General features: G+C 33.9%; 2 protein-coding genes across 3 annotated transcripts; both read left to right on the top strand.

Annotated features, from left to right (window-relative positions):
• The first annotated feature begins 3,647 nt into the window (after nucleotides 1–3,647).
• LOC120260578 (photosystem I chlorophyll a/b-binding protein 6, chloroplastic) lies at nucleotides 3,648–6,223 on the top strand. Of its 2 annotated transcripts, none has more exons than XM_039268088.1 (4): nucleotides 3,648–3,958; nucleotides 4,082–4,119; nucleotides 4,545–5,053; nucleotides 5,996–6,223. In XM_039268088.1, exons 1-4 carry the CDS (start codon nucleotides 3,732–3,734, stop codon nucleotides 6,011–6,013), a joined length of 792 nt encoding a protein of 263 aa, XP_039124022.1. In that variant the 5' UTR covers nucleotides 3,648–3,731; the 3' UTR covers nucleotides 6,014–6,223. The 2 variants fall into 2 exon arrangements, with proteins under 2 accessions (XP_039124022.1, XP_039124021.1); XM_039268087.1 differs by having other exon boundaries at nucleotides 3,649–3,958; nucleotides 4,539–5,053.
• Nucleotides 6,224–7,954: 1,731 nt separating this feature from the next.
• LOC120260997 (ubiquinone biosynthesis protein COQ9, mitochondrial) lies at nucleotides 7,955–12,437 on the top strand. The gene is made up of 6 exons (XM_039268646.1): nucleotides 7,955–8,264; nucleotides 9,405–9,512; nucleotides 11,290–11,451; nucleotides 11,526–11,697; nucleotides 12,007–12,080; nucleotides 12,170–12,437. The coding sequence occupies exons 1-6, from the start codon at nucleotides 7,983–7,985 to the stop codon at nucleotides 12,248–12,250; spliced, it is 879 nt and encodes a 292-aa protein (XP_039124580.1). The 5' UTR covers nucleotides 7,955–7,982; the 3' UTR covers nucleotides 12,251–12,437.
• The last annotated feature ends 607 nt before the right edge of the window (nucleotides 12,438–13,044 follow it).

The following is a 13,044-nucleotide window of genomic DNA, read 5'->3' as shown; positions in this document are numbered from 1 at the left end:
TTGTGTTCACATTTGTGTTCATGTTCGTGGAGGGAAACAAAAAAAATTGTGTTCATGTTCATGTTCTAAATTTGTGTTGCTTATGTTTGTTATTAAGATTTAATTTTTGATTTAGTATTTGTGTTCATGTTCGTGGAGGAAAAACAAACAAATTTATGTTTATGTTCATCTTCTAAGTTTGTGTTGATTATGTTTGATGGGGAGATATTTTTGTGTTTGAATTTGTAGTAAGGGAAAGTGTTCATGTTGATTGATTTTGTAATGTTATTATTTTTTACCCTACAGAATACGAAAATTTGAATGTGTGTGTGTTGTTTATTATTGCTCAACAGAATACAATTTTGTAATGTTGTTTGATTTTTTTGTTTGATTTTGTAGTAAGGGAAGGTGTCCATGTTTAAATCTGCAAAACAAAATACGAAAATTTGAATGTGTGTGTGTTGCTTATTATTCTCTAAGGCATAACAGAATACGAAAATTTGCAAAACTTGCTCAACATTGTGAATGATTAATTTGTGCCATCCTGTACCGGCATGAGAATAGAGAGGAATGACTGGCATCATAAAACAATTTCCTTCTCAAACTATGAGACTCTTGGACTTCATTTGGCAACTCCTTTGTCAAAAAGCTCATCACAAAAATATCTAGTGTAGTTTCAGAAGGCCCAAAATTTGAACCATAAACGAAGGAAGGCAACCAAAAAATTACAACTGAATAATGTTACAATGAGAAACAGTAGGTATGAGTAATAAGGCACATAACCAAAAAATTAAATTATTAAATACAGTAGAACACCACACACAAGAAAGGACCAGAACATAATCTTTGCCACAATCATCACATGATCATGGGTAAAATTTTCTGAGCCTGCACTTGGGGTTTTATCTCCCATGAGGCCAGTTGATCACTCTCTTCCGGCAGGACAAACGGCAGAGAAATCTCTCTTATCATCAGGTCACCACAAAATGGGCATTCACTGGCTACAGCATCATCCAACTGGGACCGAAGCTGGCCATTGAGCATATGAAAACTTCAAGGTTGTTTATTTCATAATTCAAAATATCAAAAAAACTTCAAATTAACCAGGCTAGATCAACTTGAAGGTTGTTTATATCCTTCATCAAAGTTTTTCAATTAAAGAAGGAAAATAATTAATAGAAATAGCTCCTACATGCATATGAAGCAGAAATATAGGTATGACGAAATTTTTGAAGGAAGCATGTACATGCTGCAAAACATGGTTAAGCTACACACACACACCCCAAAAAAAGTCACAAGAACCTTAAAATCAAACATAATAAACGGACATAAAAAGGAAATATGCATAAATAATAAGAAAATTAACGAAAAAAAGCAAGTACAAATATATACTTTGAGACATAAATTTAGTCAATGATCAACCACACCATTCCATCTTATCAGTATCCATGCCAATTTGTGTTTGAAAAATTATACAATGCAATGACAAACATGTCAAACAAGCAACTCTACAAACCTGGGAAACCAAATGGAATATAAGACAACCTTAATGACCCAAGTAAAAACAATTATATAGGTCAATCATATTGGTACTAGACAAAAGGTTGGACTAAAATACAATGGATTTAAGTATTATTCATACAGTACCCCACATTCTTCATTGAGCTCAATGACAGTATATCTTTGAGCAAGGGCATTGATATTACCCCTTATGTTGTCAGCCCCATGTGTAGCATCATTCATCTCTTGTTTTAGCTGCTCAATCTGCTTATTGTAATCCTCCAATGAAGAGCGGATTGCTTCCTATGAATAGGACAAAGCTCAACACAAAGATCAATAGGAAAAAGTGTAGTGTAATTACATTAACAAGAATAGAAAAAAATCCCATAACAAGCAAGCAACTCATGTTATTTTTATGAAATTCTAAATTTGTTGAGTAAGAAATGAGCTTATCTTTCCTTCAAATCACAAAAAAATATTGATACACCATGGCCACCTCAAAAAAACTAGCAGGCGTAAAAAAATGGAAACAAACAAGGGGTAAAATTTATCTTATGAAACAATATTGACGTCAAAACCATCAGTAGCATGTGCAGTCTCATTCTAAAAGAATTGGAGCTTCAATACATAGAACAAGATACCTGGTGAGCAAAGAAGACTTTGCTGATCCATAGAAATAAACAACATACCTAGACACATATGTGCAGAATCCTCCACATTGAAAATTGTTCTATTCAATACGTCAATACATCATCCCAGAGAGAACTATCACTAAAAGAAATCACATAAGAAAAAAAAATTGTTGCAAGAAAAATAGTTAGAGTTTCTAAAAAGAACTATGCTCTATAATATATCAAAGGCTCAGATCTTGCCCGCTATTCTTTCGCATGGATAAACATGTATCAAGGGCTGCAACTAAAGTTGCCACGCCACCCAATATATACTCTTTTATAGGGCAAATCATCATGGCCACAAGAACATCATTACTAAAGAGTAAGAGTAATGCTATATAGAACGAAAACATCACACGAAACCAGCCACATCGACAGAAAGAAATAGACCATGCAACAAAATGCTTCATGTTGAATGTTATAATATACCAAGCAATAAAATCAAAACAGAGGCTCAGATTCAACATACATGATTTTATCCCATCCTTCCCCCTCTCTTTACAACACTAACAGTAGCGGTTGCCTACTAGGCCATCCAAGCTACTATGCCATCATTGTAGAGAAACAAGGGCAGGAGAAAAATTTAGGGCATCATCATTGCCTCTATACCTGATTTCAAGGCGAGCCGGGCCTTCTATCCCAAGAATTCAGATAACCAGCCACACGAGAGAGGGGAAGCGATCTCGTTCCCTAGCTTCTCATGCACCACCGAACCGGCCGCCGCTCTCTATTTCTTGTGTACCACTGACATGTGCCCTATATTCTCTTCAAAGCCAAACAAGAAAGAGGTGGCGGCTGGGAGCGGGGGAGGGACGAGAAGGCCGCGAGTGGCAGCCGAGAGCGGGGGAGGGAAGAGGCGGCCAGGACAAGGGCCGGGAGCCGGGGGACGAGCAGGGGGCCGGGAGGCGGGGAGACGGGACAGGGGCGGGAGCGACCCACTCAAGCGAGAGAGAGAGAGAAAGCCAAACGAGAGAGAGAGAAGAGAGATCACGGGGAGGAAGCGAATGCCAGGAGCGGCTCCCGGTCTCGGGGAGGAAGAGGCGGCAGGTCGCGATGGAAGGAAGAGGCGGACGATCGCGGTGGAGGAAAGAGGCGGACGATCGCAGTGGAGGAAAGAGGCAGCCGATCGCGATGGAGGGAAGCGGCGGCCGAGACCTCAACGAAAGAGAGAACTAAATTAGGGATGCGATTTAGCCCTAGAGAAGAGAGAACCTGTGACCTCTCTTCTCTTTTTATTTTTTTTTATTTAAAAAAAAAAACACGTCACCAGCCACATCATTCGTGTGGCTGGTTTCGTATTATGTTTTCGTTCTATATAGCATTACTCATAGAAGAATCGATGCTAATTAATAGACCAATTGCTCATTTACAAACAATTGAAACTAATTCAATTGCAAAACACAATTTTTTTTTTAAAAAAAAAGGGAAGAAGTATCAAGAACCACACATGTCAGCATCTCATTGGTCTTATTTCGATCAAGATAACTCACTTCTCTCCCACATCCTGGTTCTACAATTCCCAAAGACAAAGACTGCCATCATCTAGCTCCATTGCAATCTTTTGCACAAAATTAGTCTCTCATGGCTCTTTCCATTTCATCATTTCAACTGATCTACAAACCCACAAGAACCCTCATAAAACCATCCACAACTTGTGCCATATTTGCATCAAAACTCACAACCACTTCAAGATCACTTCCAAGTCATGTAACTAATGCAACAAAGGATTACAGTGTTTGTGAGCCACTTCCTCCTGATAGACCTCTCTGGTTCCCTGGAAGTTCACCTCCTGAATGGCTTGATGGAAGGTACCACTATTACTAATAATATACTATCATCACCACACATTGACTATACTATGTACACATAAAGCTAGACAAGCTCTCTTACTTTAAACATATCTCAATCTTTTTTTCTGAATTCTCATGCAGTCTTCCTGGAGATTTTGGCTTTGATCCTCTTGGTTTAGGTATGATGAACAACACCTCTTCTTCTTCTTCTTCTTCTTCTTCTTCTTCTTCTTCTTCACAATATATTAAATGAAATGTGTATAATTAAATCAGGGTAATATATACATATGTGCTACAATGGCTTTCAGAAGAGCTCCTCTTGAATTCTAATTCAATGTTGTTTGTGGACAATGATTGTGATAAAGTCACTTCCAATTATTTGTTTTTATCTTAAATATATAAACAAAATTCATGTACATTGTGAGTTATGTAAAACTATTCATGCATTTTAGATTAATTCCTAAACTATTCAAATTAAATTGTTTCATGACGGACCGTATTAAAAAAGAGTTGGTATTTCATTTTCCTCCTTCAGCGGTAACTGAAGTTCAAATGTGTGTACATGATTATGATTACTTCAATATGTCAATATTGATAGGTTCAGACCCAGAACTTCTCCGGTGGTTTGCTCAAGCGGAGCTAATGCATAGCCGCTGGGCAATGCTCGCGGTCGCCGGAATACTCATCCCCGAATGCTTAGAAAGACTGGAGCTAATCGAAAATTTCTCGTGGTACAATGCCGGAGCACAAACATACTTTGCAGACCCTGTAACACTATTTGTGGTGCAAATGATACTAATGGGATGGGTGGAAGGAAGAAGATGGGCTGATTATGTGAAACCAGGATGTGTGGACATTGAGCTAGAGTACCCAAACGTGAAGAAGCCAAAGCCGGACGTGGGGTACCCGGGAGGGTTGTGGTTTGATCCGTTCATGTGGGGGAGGGGCTCGCCGGAGCCGGTGATGCAGATGAGAACCAAAGAGATCAAGAATGGAAGGTTGGCCATGCTTGCTTTTGTTGGCTTTTGTTTTCAGGCAGTGTACACCGGTGAGGGACCGTTGGAGAATTTGTCTGCTCATTTGGCTGATCCTGGCCATTCTAATATTTTTCAGGTATGAATATATAGCTCTTTTAGTTATTTTTTTTTTATTTTTTTTATTTTTTAATTTGTGACAATTGGTTTTAATATATATATATATATATATATATATATATATATATATATATGAGCTTCAATCATCTAAGTACGTTTGTAGAATTGAAATCCCGATTAACCCATGATAAAGTCTCATGTAGCAGCAACTTAATTGGTACTGTGTTTGCATGTCTGTAGATGATTTATTTCCTATATATATATAAATATATATGCAATTTGTCATCTAATGATATTTTTAGATTTCAAATTTAAGGATATTTTCAGAGCAACCGTTAGATTTTATCATTTAACGGTTGTTATTGATATGATTGCCTTTCTATTTGAAATTATTTTTTTTTATAAACAATGAAAAGACAGTGGCTGTTAGATTTTTGATCTAATTGCTATTGTGTTTAAATAACAAGTTTTTTATATCTTTTAGTTAAACAAATATTTATTGACATCATAATCATTGTGAAAGTGGTAATTGTTACTATGATATCATCAAAATCAAATTTACTTATAAACTCTCCTAAAATGCTTTAGTTTGTTTTTATTTTTTATACATATTTTATAGTTAAAAATTAATTTTGAATTTAATAAAAACATAGATTGATTGCTTTTTTTTTTTTCTCTCGTGATAATAGTATTCTTATTATATTCTGCAATGATTTTTTTTATCTAAAAGGCCAATGAGCATGCAAAAATGCTTTGCAAGGATATTTAATTAAATATTATTTTTATATGAATATATAAATAACTTCTTTTTTTTTTTTTTTGCAAAGATATACAAGTAAAGAAAAAACCAAACTTAGAGAAAATTAGCACATATCATGTGGATATATATATTTATGAGAAAATAATCCTTTTATAGATTTATAAAACAAATATTAAACATAATATATCTTCTGTTTTGTAGGCATTCTTATCTCATTGATGGTGAAATATGATTGTTACTAATGACTTGGAAAGAGCTCATGAAGATGATGATGCAAGAGAGATTCCATGTTGATGACTTAATTTGGAAAGAAGAGTGATTCATTAATCTTTCCTACTATTAATTTTCAAAGAATATATATATTTTTTCCTATATGCTTTGTAATATGCAATGAATCCATGATGACCACATGAAAGTCTATTTTCTTTAGGTTTTATTTAAAATTTGGAGTATTTTGGTTGGAATATTAAGTCAATCTAAAATTATAATATTATTTTATAATATATGTGGTTTATTGTTTTTGTTTTAAATATTTTTTTTTAAGTACATATACTTAGTTGATATTTTCATGTGTTTTGGTTAATATTAATTATCTCTTGTTTTTATACAAAACAAATTATCTTATATGTTATATGAATATCTTATCATGTTAGATTTAAAATATATCTTTAGTGTTATTAATATATATATATATATATATATATATATATATATATATATATATATATATTAAGAATATAAGAAAAATTGTGAACATTTTCAAGAAATGAATCTATACTAAAATTCCTTACTGGCATATTGAAAGATTCTAGGATCCCTTTTTATCATGCTTTTTTAAAATGTTGATAAATACTAATAAATATGTGATTTTAGAATATATTTTCTTAATTAAAAGAATATAAGACCATTATTAGGATGGAAAATATTTGAAAAGTATTTATAATGAGCTGGTTTTGAATTAAATTTTTTACAATTATTTGCAATATACAAATTTGTTATTTTTGAGATATCTGGTAGTTAATTTCAGATGGAGAGAGGAGAATTTAAATAAAACAATTTAAACAATTGTGAAATAAAAAATATACAACTAAATGAGACATGCAAATAATTCTCTCATTGAAACATACATTGTATCTTGTCAAAGTTTGAAGTTCAGTTTTGATTTTCAAAATTTTATTCGGAACAAATATCATATAATGGCTCCCCAATTAAGCGAATTTTTTTCCTCACATAAATCATTAACAAAATTACTATATGATGCCGAGTTTTCTGTGAAAGATTCAGATGGCAAAATTTTAGTCCTTAATCGAAAAGTATTCATTTATTTTGAAGTGATTCAAAATGAAGAAGTGCGTGGAAATAACACTTCTCATAAGTGATTAAGTATTAATATTGCTTTAGGTAGTTTTAATTCATTTAGAAAAAAAATCTAAAACAAAAAAAAAGTGAGTTTATGTAAAACTCACAAATAAAAAAAATACCGAAATGTGAGAATTGCTACTACCCTCACTCACTCAATAACAAATGAACATTAATAATGTGAAAAAATCGACCCACTTCAATGACCTCTCTTGTTTGAGAACAAATTTAATGCATTTTTAGCAAACTTGATACTCCATCCGTTCCTTTTTATCACACCAAGAAAGTTGATTATTTCACATAATTCAATAAAAAAATAGTTATCTTTCCAAAATTACCCCTAATTTATATATTCACATTTATTTCTTATATTAAATTTCAAAAATAGAATTGAATAGAATGTTAGGGTAACTTTGAGAAAAAAAATAATAATAAATGTTTCTTGATGTTTAAAAATGACAAATAAAAAAGAACATGGGTTTATGACAAATAAAAAAGAACGGATGGAGTACATATTTTTTTTTTTTTTTGAATAAAATCAATAAGTGACAAAATAAAGGATAAATAAGTCCAGAAATGCACAAGTTCCTCAAACTTGATACGAGTAACCGCAACTAAATTTTGCCCTTCCTCAGTTCCTCTTTATATTCAAGTGAGTTAGTAAAAAGAATATATACACACACATAAATTGGCAGTCTTTTAGTTAGGATTGCTTATTGGATGCGGATTTGCATCCAGATCCGATCCGGGATTTTTAAATCCGATCCGTTAACAGTGAAGAACTGATAAAAGGGACTGTTTCTCTCACCCTCGTCTTGACCTCGTTGAGATGCTGAAATCCTCGCCAGCGGCTCGCCGGCTTCTCGCCGGAATCGTGTCCAGCCGCCGCATCGGCTCTCCATTCTCGTTGCTCCAGCTCTCTACCGCTGCCTTTGATCCAGCTTCGAACCCATCGACCCACCAGGACCAGCCCCCAGCTCTTCCGACTCCGGAGACGTCGAGATCGAGGGAAAACGATGGCGAGGCTCATAGAAGAAGTACTGGGAAGCGGGAAGGAGTGAGCTACCAGGAGGAGCAGGCACGGGTACTCCGGGCGGCGCTCTCCCACGTTGTAAGCCCCTGGTCTAATTGATAAAGTTGTGATTGATTTAATCTGGAGATTTGGTGGAATTTTGGATGATTTTGATCGTCTGTGAATGCGCAAAGGTGGTATTTGAAGTTTAATGATTGGAAATTCAGGGATAGTAGAGTAGTAAATTTGGATTTGAACATTGATATGATCCAGTTGGAGCTATTGTTAGTGGAGACGGAATTCAAACTTCCATTTTTGTGAAGTATTTTGTTTTAACCGTTGTTTTATAATCCTTTTTTGTTTGACTGCCTACAATAATTTAGTTTTGAATGTAAATTGTATGATAACAACGGGCCAGAAAATGCTGAGAGATTGCAGAATTGGTAGCTATGAGGAGAAAATTTGATCTGTTTAAGTGGATTGAGTTTCGATAAGAAGAACCATAATCACAACCTGGAAGTCCTTTAGACCAACATGTATTTTTGTTACTCATATTGAACCTATACAATCATGCCATTTAGATCAATTATAAACACTTACCATCTTCAATTTTCCTTATCCAACACTACCTTTTCTTTTGCATCCTCTTCACTAATGTACTTACTGTATGTTCAATTGAAACCATTCTCCTTTCCCAACCACCGAACTTTCATCTCTATGTCTAGGTTCATTTTGTGATTTTATTGGATATGTTCTTTTTAGTGCAAGGGGTGCCCAATGAGAGGACTTATAAGATAATGCTCTTTCTTTTTATGGCATGAGTTTATTGTTTTGTCAAGCCAAGAGGTCAAACTCATTCTTGTCTGTAAACTGACCTTTTGGTTTTTCCCATCAATTCATTTTCTACGTAAGAGTGTCTTTTTAATTATTTCCTCAAATGCTTAAGGCCTAAAACTGTTTTTTTTTTTCTTTTATGTTACTATTAACCAATAGAGTAAATACACTTATTAAAGTTAATGAAAAAGTCAATTCTAGTCTGTAGCTTTAATTATTGGTTAGTGGTGCTTGGTTTGTTTTTGCTTTTTCACAGTACAGGTTGAGTTATGGTTCTTAGCTGTTTCTATAAGAGACTTGTCTTGATCAATCACTTTATGACTGAATGGATTGTCTGGCACTCATTATGAATTCCTTTTAATTAATGAATTTATTAATTTATATACCTTGTATATCTTTGGACAGCCAAGGTTAGGTTGGAGTGAGACTGCTATGATTTTGGGGGCGAAGGATGCGGGCATCTCTCCTTCTATCGTTGGCTCTTTCCCCCGCAAAGAGGCAGCACTTGTAGAGGTGGAAAATCTTCTTTTGATACCCTAATTAGTTGTGAACTACATTATTACTGGTCAGTGATTGCCCATATTGCTCTTGTTTGTTACTTGTCCACAAAAACGACAAAACTATCTCAGTCAAAAGGAGTATAACATGTTTCTATATTATGAAAGTAATCTGAAGGTCCATAAACCTCTTCAAAGCATCCATGCAACACTGCTATTTTGAGTAAACGATTTTGGCATGTCTTTGTTGGACCTTTTCTGTTAGCTAGATGATTTGTTCCATTTCTTTTGATACCCTAATTAGTTGTGAACTACATTATTACTGGTCAGTGATTGCCCATATTGCTCTTGTTTGTTACTTGTCCACAAAAACGACAAAACTATCTCAGTCAAAAGGAGTATAACATGTTTCTATATTATGAAAGTAATCTGAAGGTCCATAAACCTCTTCAAAGCATCCATGCAACACTGCTATTTTGAGTAAACGATTTTGGCATGTCTTTGTTGGACCTTTTCTGTTAGCTAGATGATTTGTTCCATTTCTTTTTAGGATGTGCGGAATTTAATTGCTTTTTTACTTATCTTAGTGTTGTTGTTATTATTTGTTTATGTATTTATTTATTTATTTATTTTATAAGGTGCTATAACATGTGACTGGAGTTTTAACTCTTTTCCTCTATTTGCCTCAGTCCCCCGATAAGAATATCTTCTTCATGCTTGTCTCTAGAAATTTATTAAAAGTTTTGTTTAGGAAAAAGTTCTGTCAGTAACTGATGTCTTGCAATGCATTCCCAGAGAAAGTTAGCTACCAAGAAGTTGTTATATAATTAAAATAAATCAACATTTTAGTTCAATAAATCAATGCATACTTCAAGCATGTATATTTATCAATGCATACCAATTGCACTAAGATATAGTACTTCAGGATCAAGTAATTCTTCGTTATCTTCTTGAGGTCAAAAAGGGTCTTTATGAATATCAAGGGATTGGACAACCATAGGGCTTGTTAATAAATATGCTTTATCCACATTAAATTGTTGCAAAACCCTTTCTATATATGTCAATTGGTGGATAAAGACACCTCTCTCTAAGTGTTCGAACTGCAGTCCGAGTTATTGTCAAAGGTTCTTTATTGAACTCAGTCACATGCAACTCAAATATATTATCTGGACTCAATTCAAACTAAAAGCTTAACCTGATAAGATGATACCAATGCTTATGTATTTAAATTCATATTTACTAAATTAACCAATGTGGGGACTATAATACGCCTTTTTATATGTGCTGGTTTATGTTAACTATAGTCATGTTTCAAACAAACCAAGCTTTCACACCATATTAGATGCAAACCAAACATACCATGTAGATTTGATTCAACCTAAAAGCTTAAACTAGTAGGATGATGAGAGAGACCAAAACTTTTATATTGAAATTCATATTTTTACCAAATTAATCGATATGGGACAATTAGTTAGTTCATAAACTTTTGCAGGCAACATACATACCAAACTAATTTCACCTTAATTATGCTGAAGATTGTCTTTAAGATATTATTTTATTATTGAGACCACTGTTGGGGAGTGTTTATGAAAGACGATGTCTGTGGTAATCATGTTTAGTTTAAATTTTCTACTATATGGTGGCATTTTGTAATTATACTAGATGATCAAGGGGAGTGGTAAGGCTTTGTATTCTCCTGAATATGATGATCAAATTCATATCTTGTTGAGTTCAAATCTTGGTTCAAATGACACCATCTGTTTCTTCCTCTTTTTTTTTTTTTGCATTGCCAGTTCTTCATGGATGACTGTCTTCAAAAGCTTATTGATCGAATTGATTCCGATATGGAGTTAGATAAGCTGATCCTCAGTGATCGTCTTTCCAAACTCACAAGAACCCGCTTGGAAATGCAGGCGCCATATATATCAAAGTGGCCCCAAGCACTAAGCATTCAAGTACAAGTTTTCTCCTTAGTTTGTTAAACCTCAGTATTTATTTTATTTTAATAGCTAATTTTATCATTTGAAAGGCACAACCAGCCAACCTTCCAACAAGTTTCAAACAGAGGGCTGTTATGATTGATGAAATTTGGCATGCTGCCAGAGATCAGGGATCAGATGTTGATTGGTATGTCAAGCGAACAGTGCTTGGAGGTATTTATTCAACATCTGAAGTGTATATGCTGACCGATCATAGTCCAGGTTTGCTCTTTCCTTGATGGTTTAGTCCTTTTCTTTTCATCATACTCTTTGTGCATAAGACTTGCCCACATCTATGCAAACCAAAGAAATGATTCAAACAGTTGTTAATTCCAGTCATCGAATTCCATTTACACATATACATGTATATAAACTTAAAGAATTCTACCTTGCAACAACTTTAAAAATCTCTATATCTATAATATAATAACCACTACATATATGGAGTTTTCAGTTTTAGTTATTCTCTGCTCTTTAACATCTGCTTCAATCATCTGATTCAATCTCTGGTGGAGTGTTGTTCCTTGGCAGGGTTTCGTGATACATGGAACTTCTTGGAACATCGAATTAAAGACGCATTCGATCTTCAGAAGACCATCCAGGAGGTAAAATATTATCAACAAAGTCAATGTTCTTCCCCATCCTGTGAATACTATGTATGTTTTACTTAAAACAGATCTGCTCTATTGTTTAGGCCACCTACTTAGCTGAGGCTGTTGGAGCTGGATTAGGGAACTCCATGCAAGGGTTCATGAAGAGGATGTTCCAGAAATAAAAAATAAAAAAAAAAAGCTTTTTAGGTTTGGCCACACTGCTGTAAAGGGTTTTCAATTTTATGTTTCATTTGTTATTTTGCCTGTTATCTAAGAACTTTAATGAGACTTCCTCTTTTCTTAGAATAATGTAAGTGGTTATAATTTAAGGGGAATAGATCCTAAGATGGATTTTATTTTATTTTTTAATTTTTAAGCTTTATAAATTGGCTTAATCTAAAGTTTGGGAAAAGTGTGCTAGGTAACTTTGTTTTTGTTGTTAATGTTGGCATTTGTGTTCATTGTCATTGTTGCTGATACATTTTAAGTTACAAGTATCATTTTTATAATAATAGTGTTGGTATTTCATCTTCTTCTTCACTACCAGTTGTAAGTTTAGGGTTGAAACCTGTGACCCAAATTTTTGAAACATTTGAGGGTTTGATACATTCACTTTTAAGGATTGGATATATATTATCCTTGAAAGTTAATATATATATATATATATATATATACATATAAAGCCGCTCAAGCTGCTCACTGTTTATTGATATCTTTTCAATTAACTCAAATCTCTGTCCCTATGTGTATATATATTTCAAGTGCTGATAACTAGCAGAGCTTGACCCGCTTGTGTTTATTATCAAAATAATAATATACACACATAACATAATATAACATAATGTAATGTAATATAATTTAATATAATATAATAATGATCCCAGCTGAGACCGGCTGATTAGGTTCAGCTCCAAATGTAGTATTTTCGAGCCTGTTGAAGCTGAGCTCCAGTCATTGAAGAGATTGATGGCCTTCT

The sequence above is a fragment of the Dioscorea cayenensis genome, chromosome 5 (genome assembly GCF_009730915.1).
Source record: "Dioscorea cayenensis subsp. rotundata cultivar TDr96_F1 chromosome 5, TDr96_F1_v2_PseudoChromosome.rev07_lg8_w22 25.fasta, whole genome shotgun sequence".
Lineage (NCBI taxonomy): Eukaryota > Viridiplantae > Streptophyta > Magnoliopsida > Dioscoreales > Dioscoreaceae > Dioscorea > Dioscorea cayenensis.
Note: the sequence above shows the minus strand (reverse complement) of the source record. Positions and strands in the feature narration are given on the sequence as shown.

Bases quoted from the DNA above. Each gene is read 5' to 3' on its own strand.
- LOC120260578 (XM_039268087.1), top strand. From the start codon at position 3,732: ATGGCTCTTTCCATTTCATCATTTCAACTGATCTACAAACCCACAAGA. The intron at 3,959-4,081 runs GTACCACTATTA...ATTCTCATGCAG, and splicing joins CCTGAATGGCTTGATGGAAG to TCTTCCTGGAGATTTTGGCT. The intron at 4,120-4,538 runs GTATGATGAACA...CAATATTGATAG, and splicing joins CTTTGATCCTCTTGGTTTAG to GTTCAGACCCAGAACTTCTC.
- LOC120260997 (XM_039268646.1), top strand. From the start codon at position 7,983: ATGCTGAAATCCTCGCCAGCGGCTCGCCGGCTTCTCGCCGGAATCGTG. The intron at 8,265-9,404 runs GTAAGCCCCTGG...ATCTTTGGACAG, and splicing joins GGGCGGCGCTCTCCCACGTT to CCAAGGTTAGGTTGGAGTGA. The intron at 9,513-11,289 runs GTGGAAAATCTT...TTGCATTGCCAG, and splicing joins AAGAGGCAGCACTTGTAGAG to TTCTTCATGGATGACTGTCT.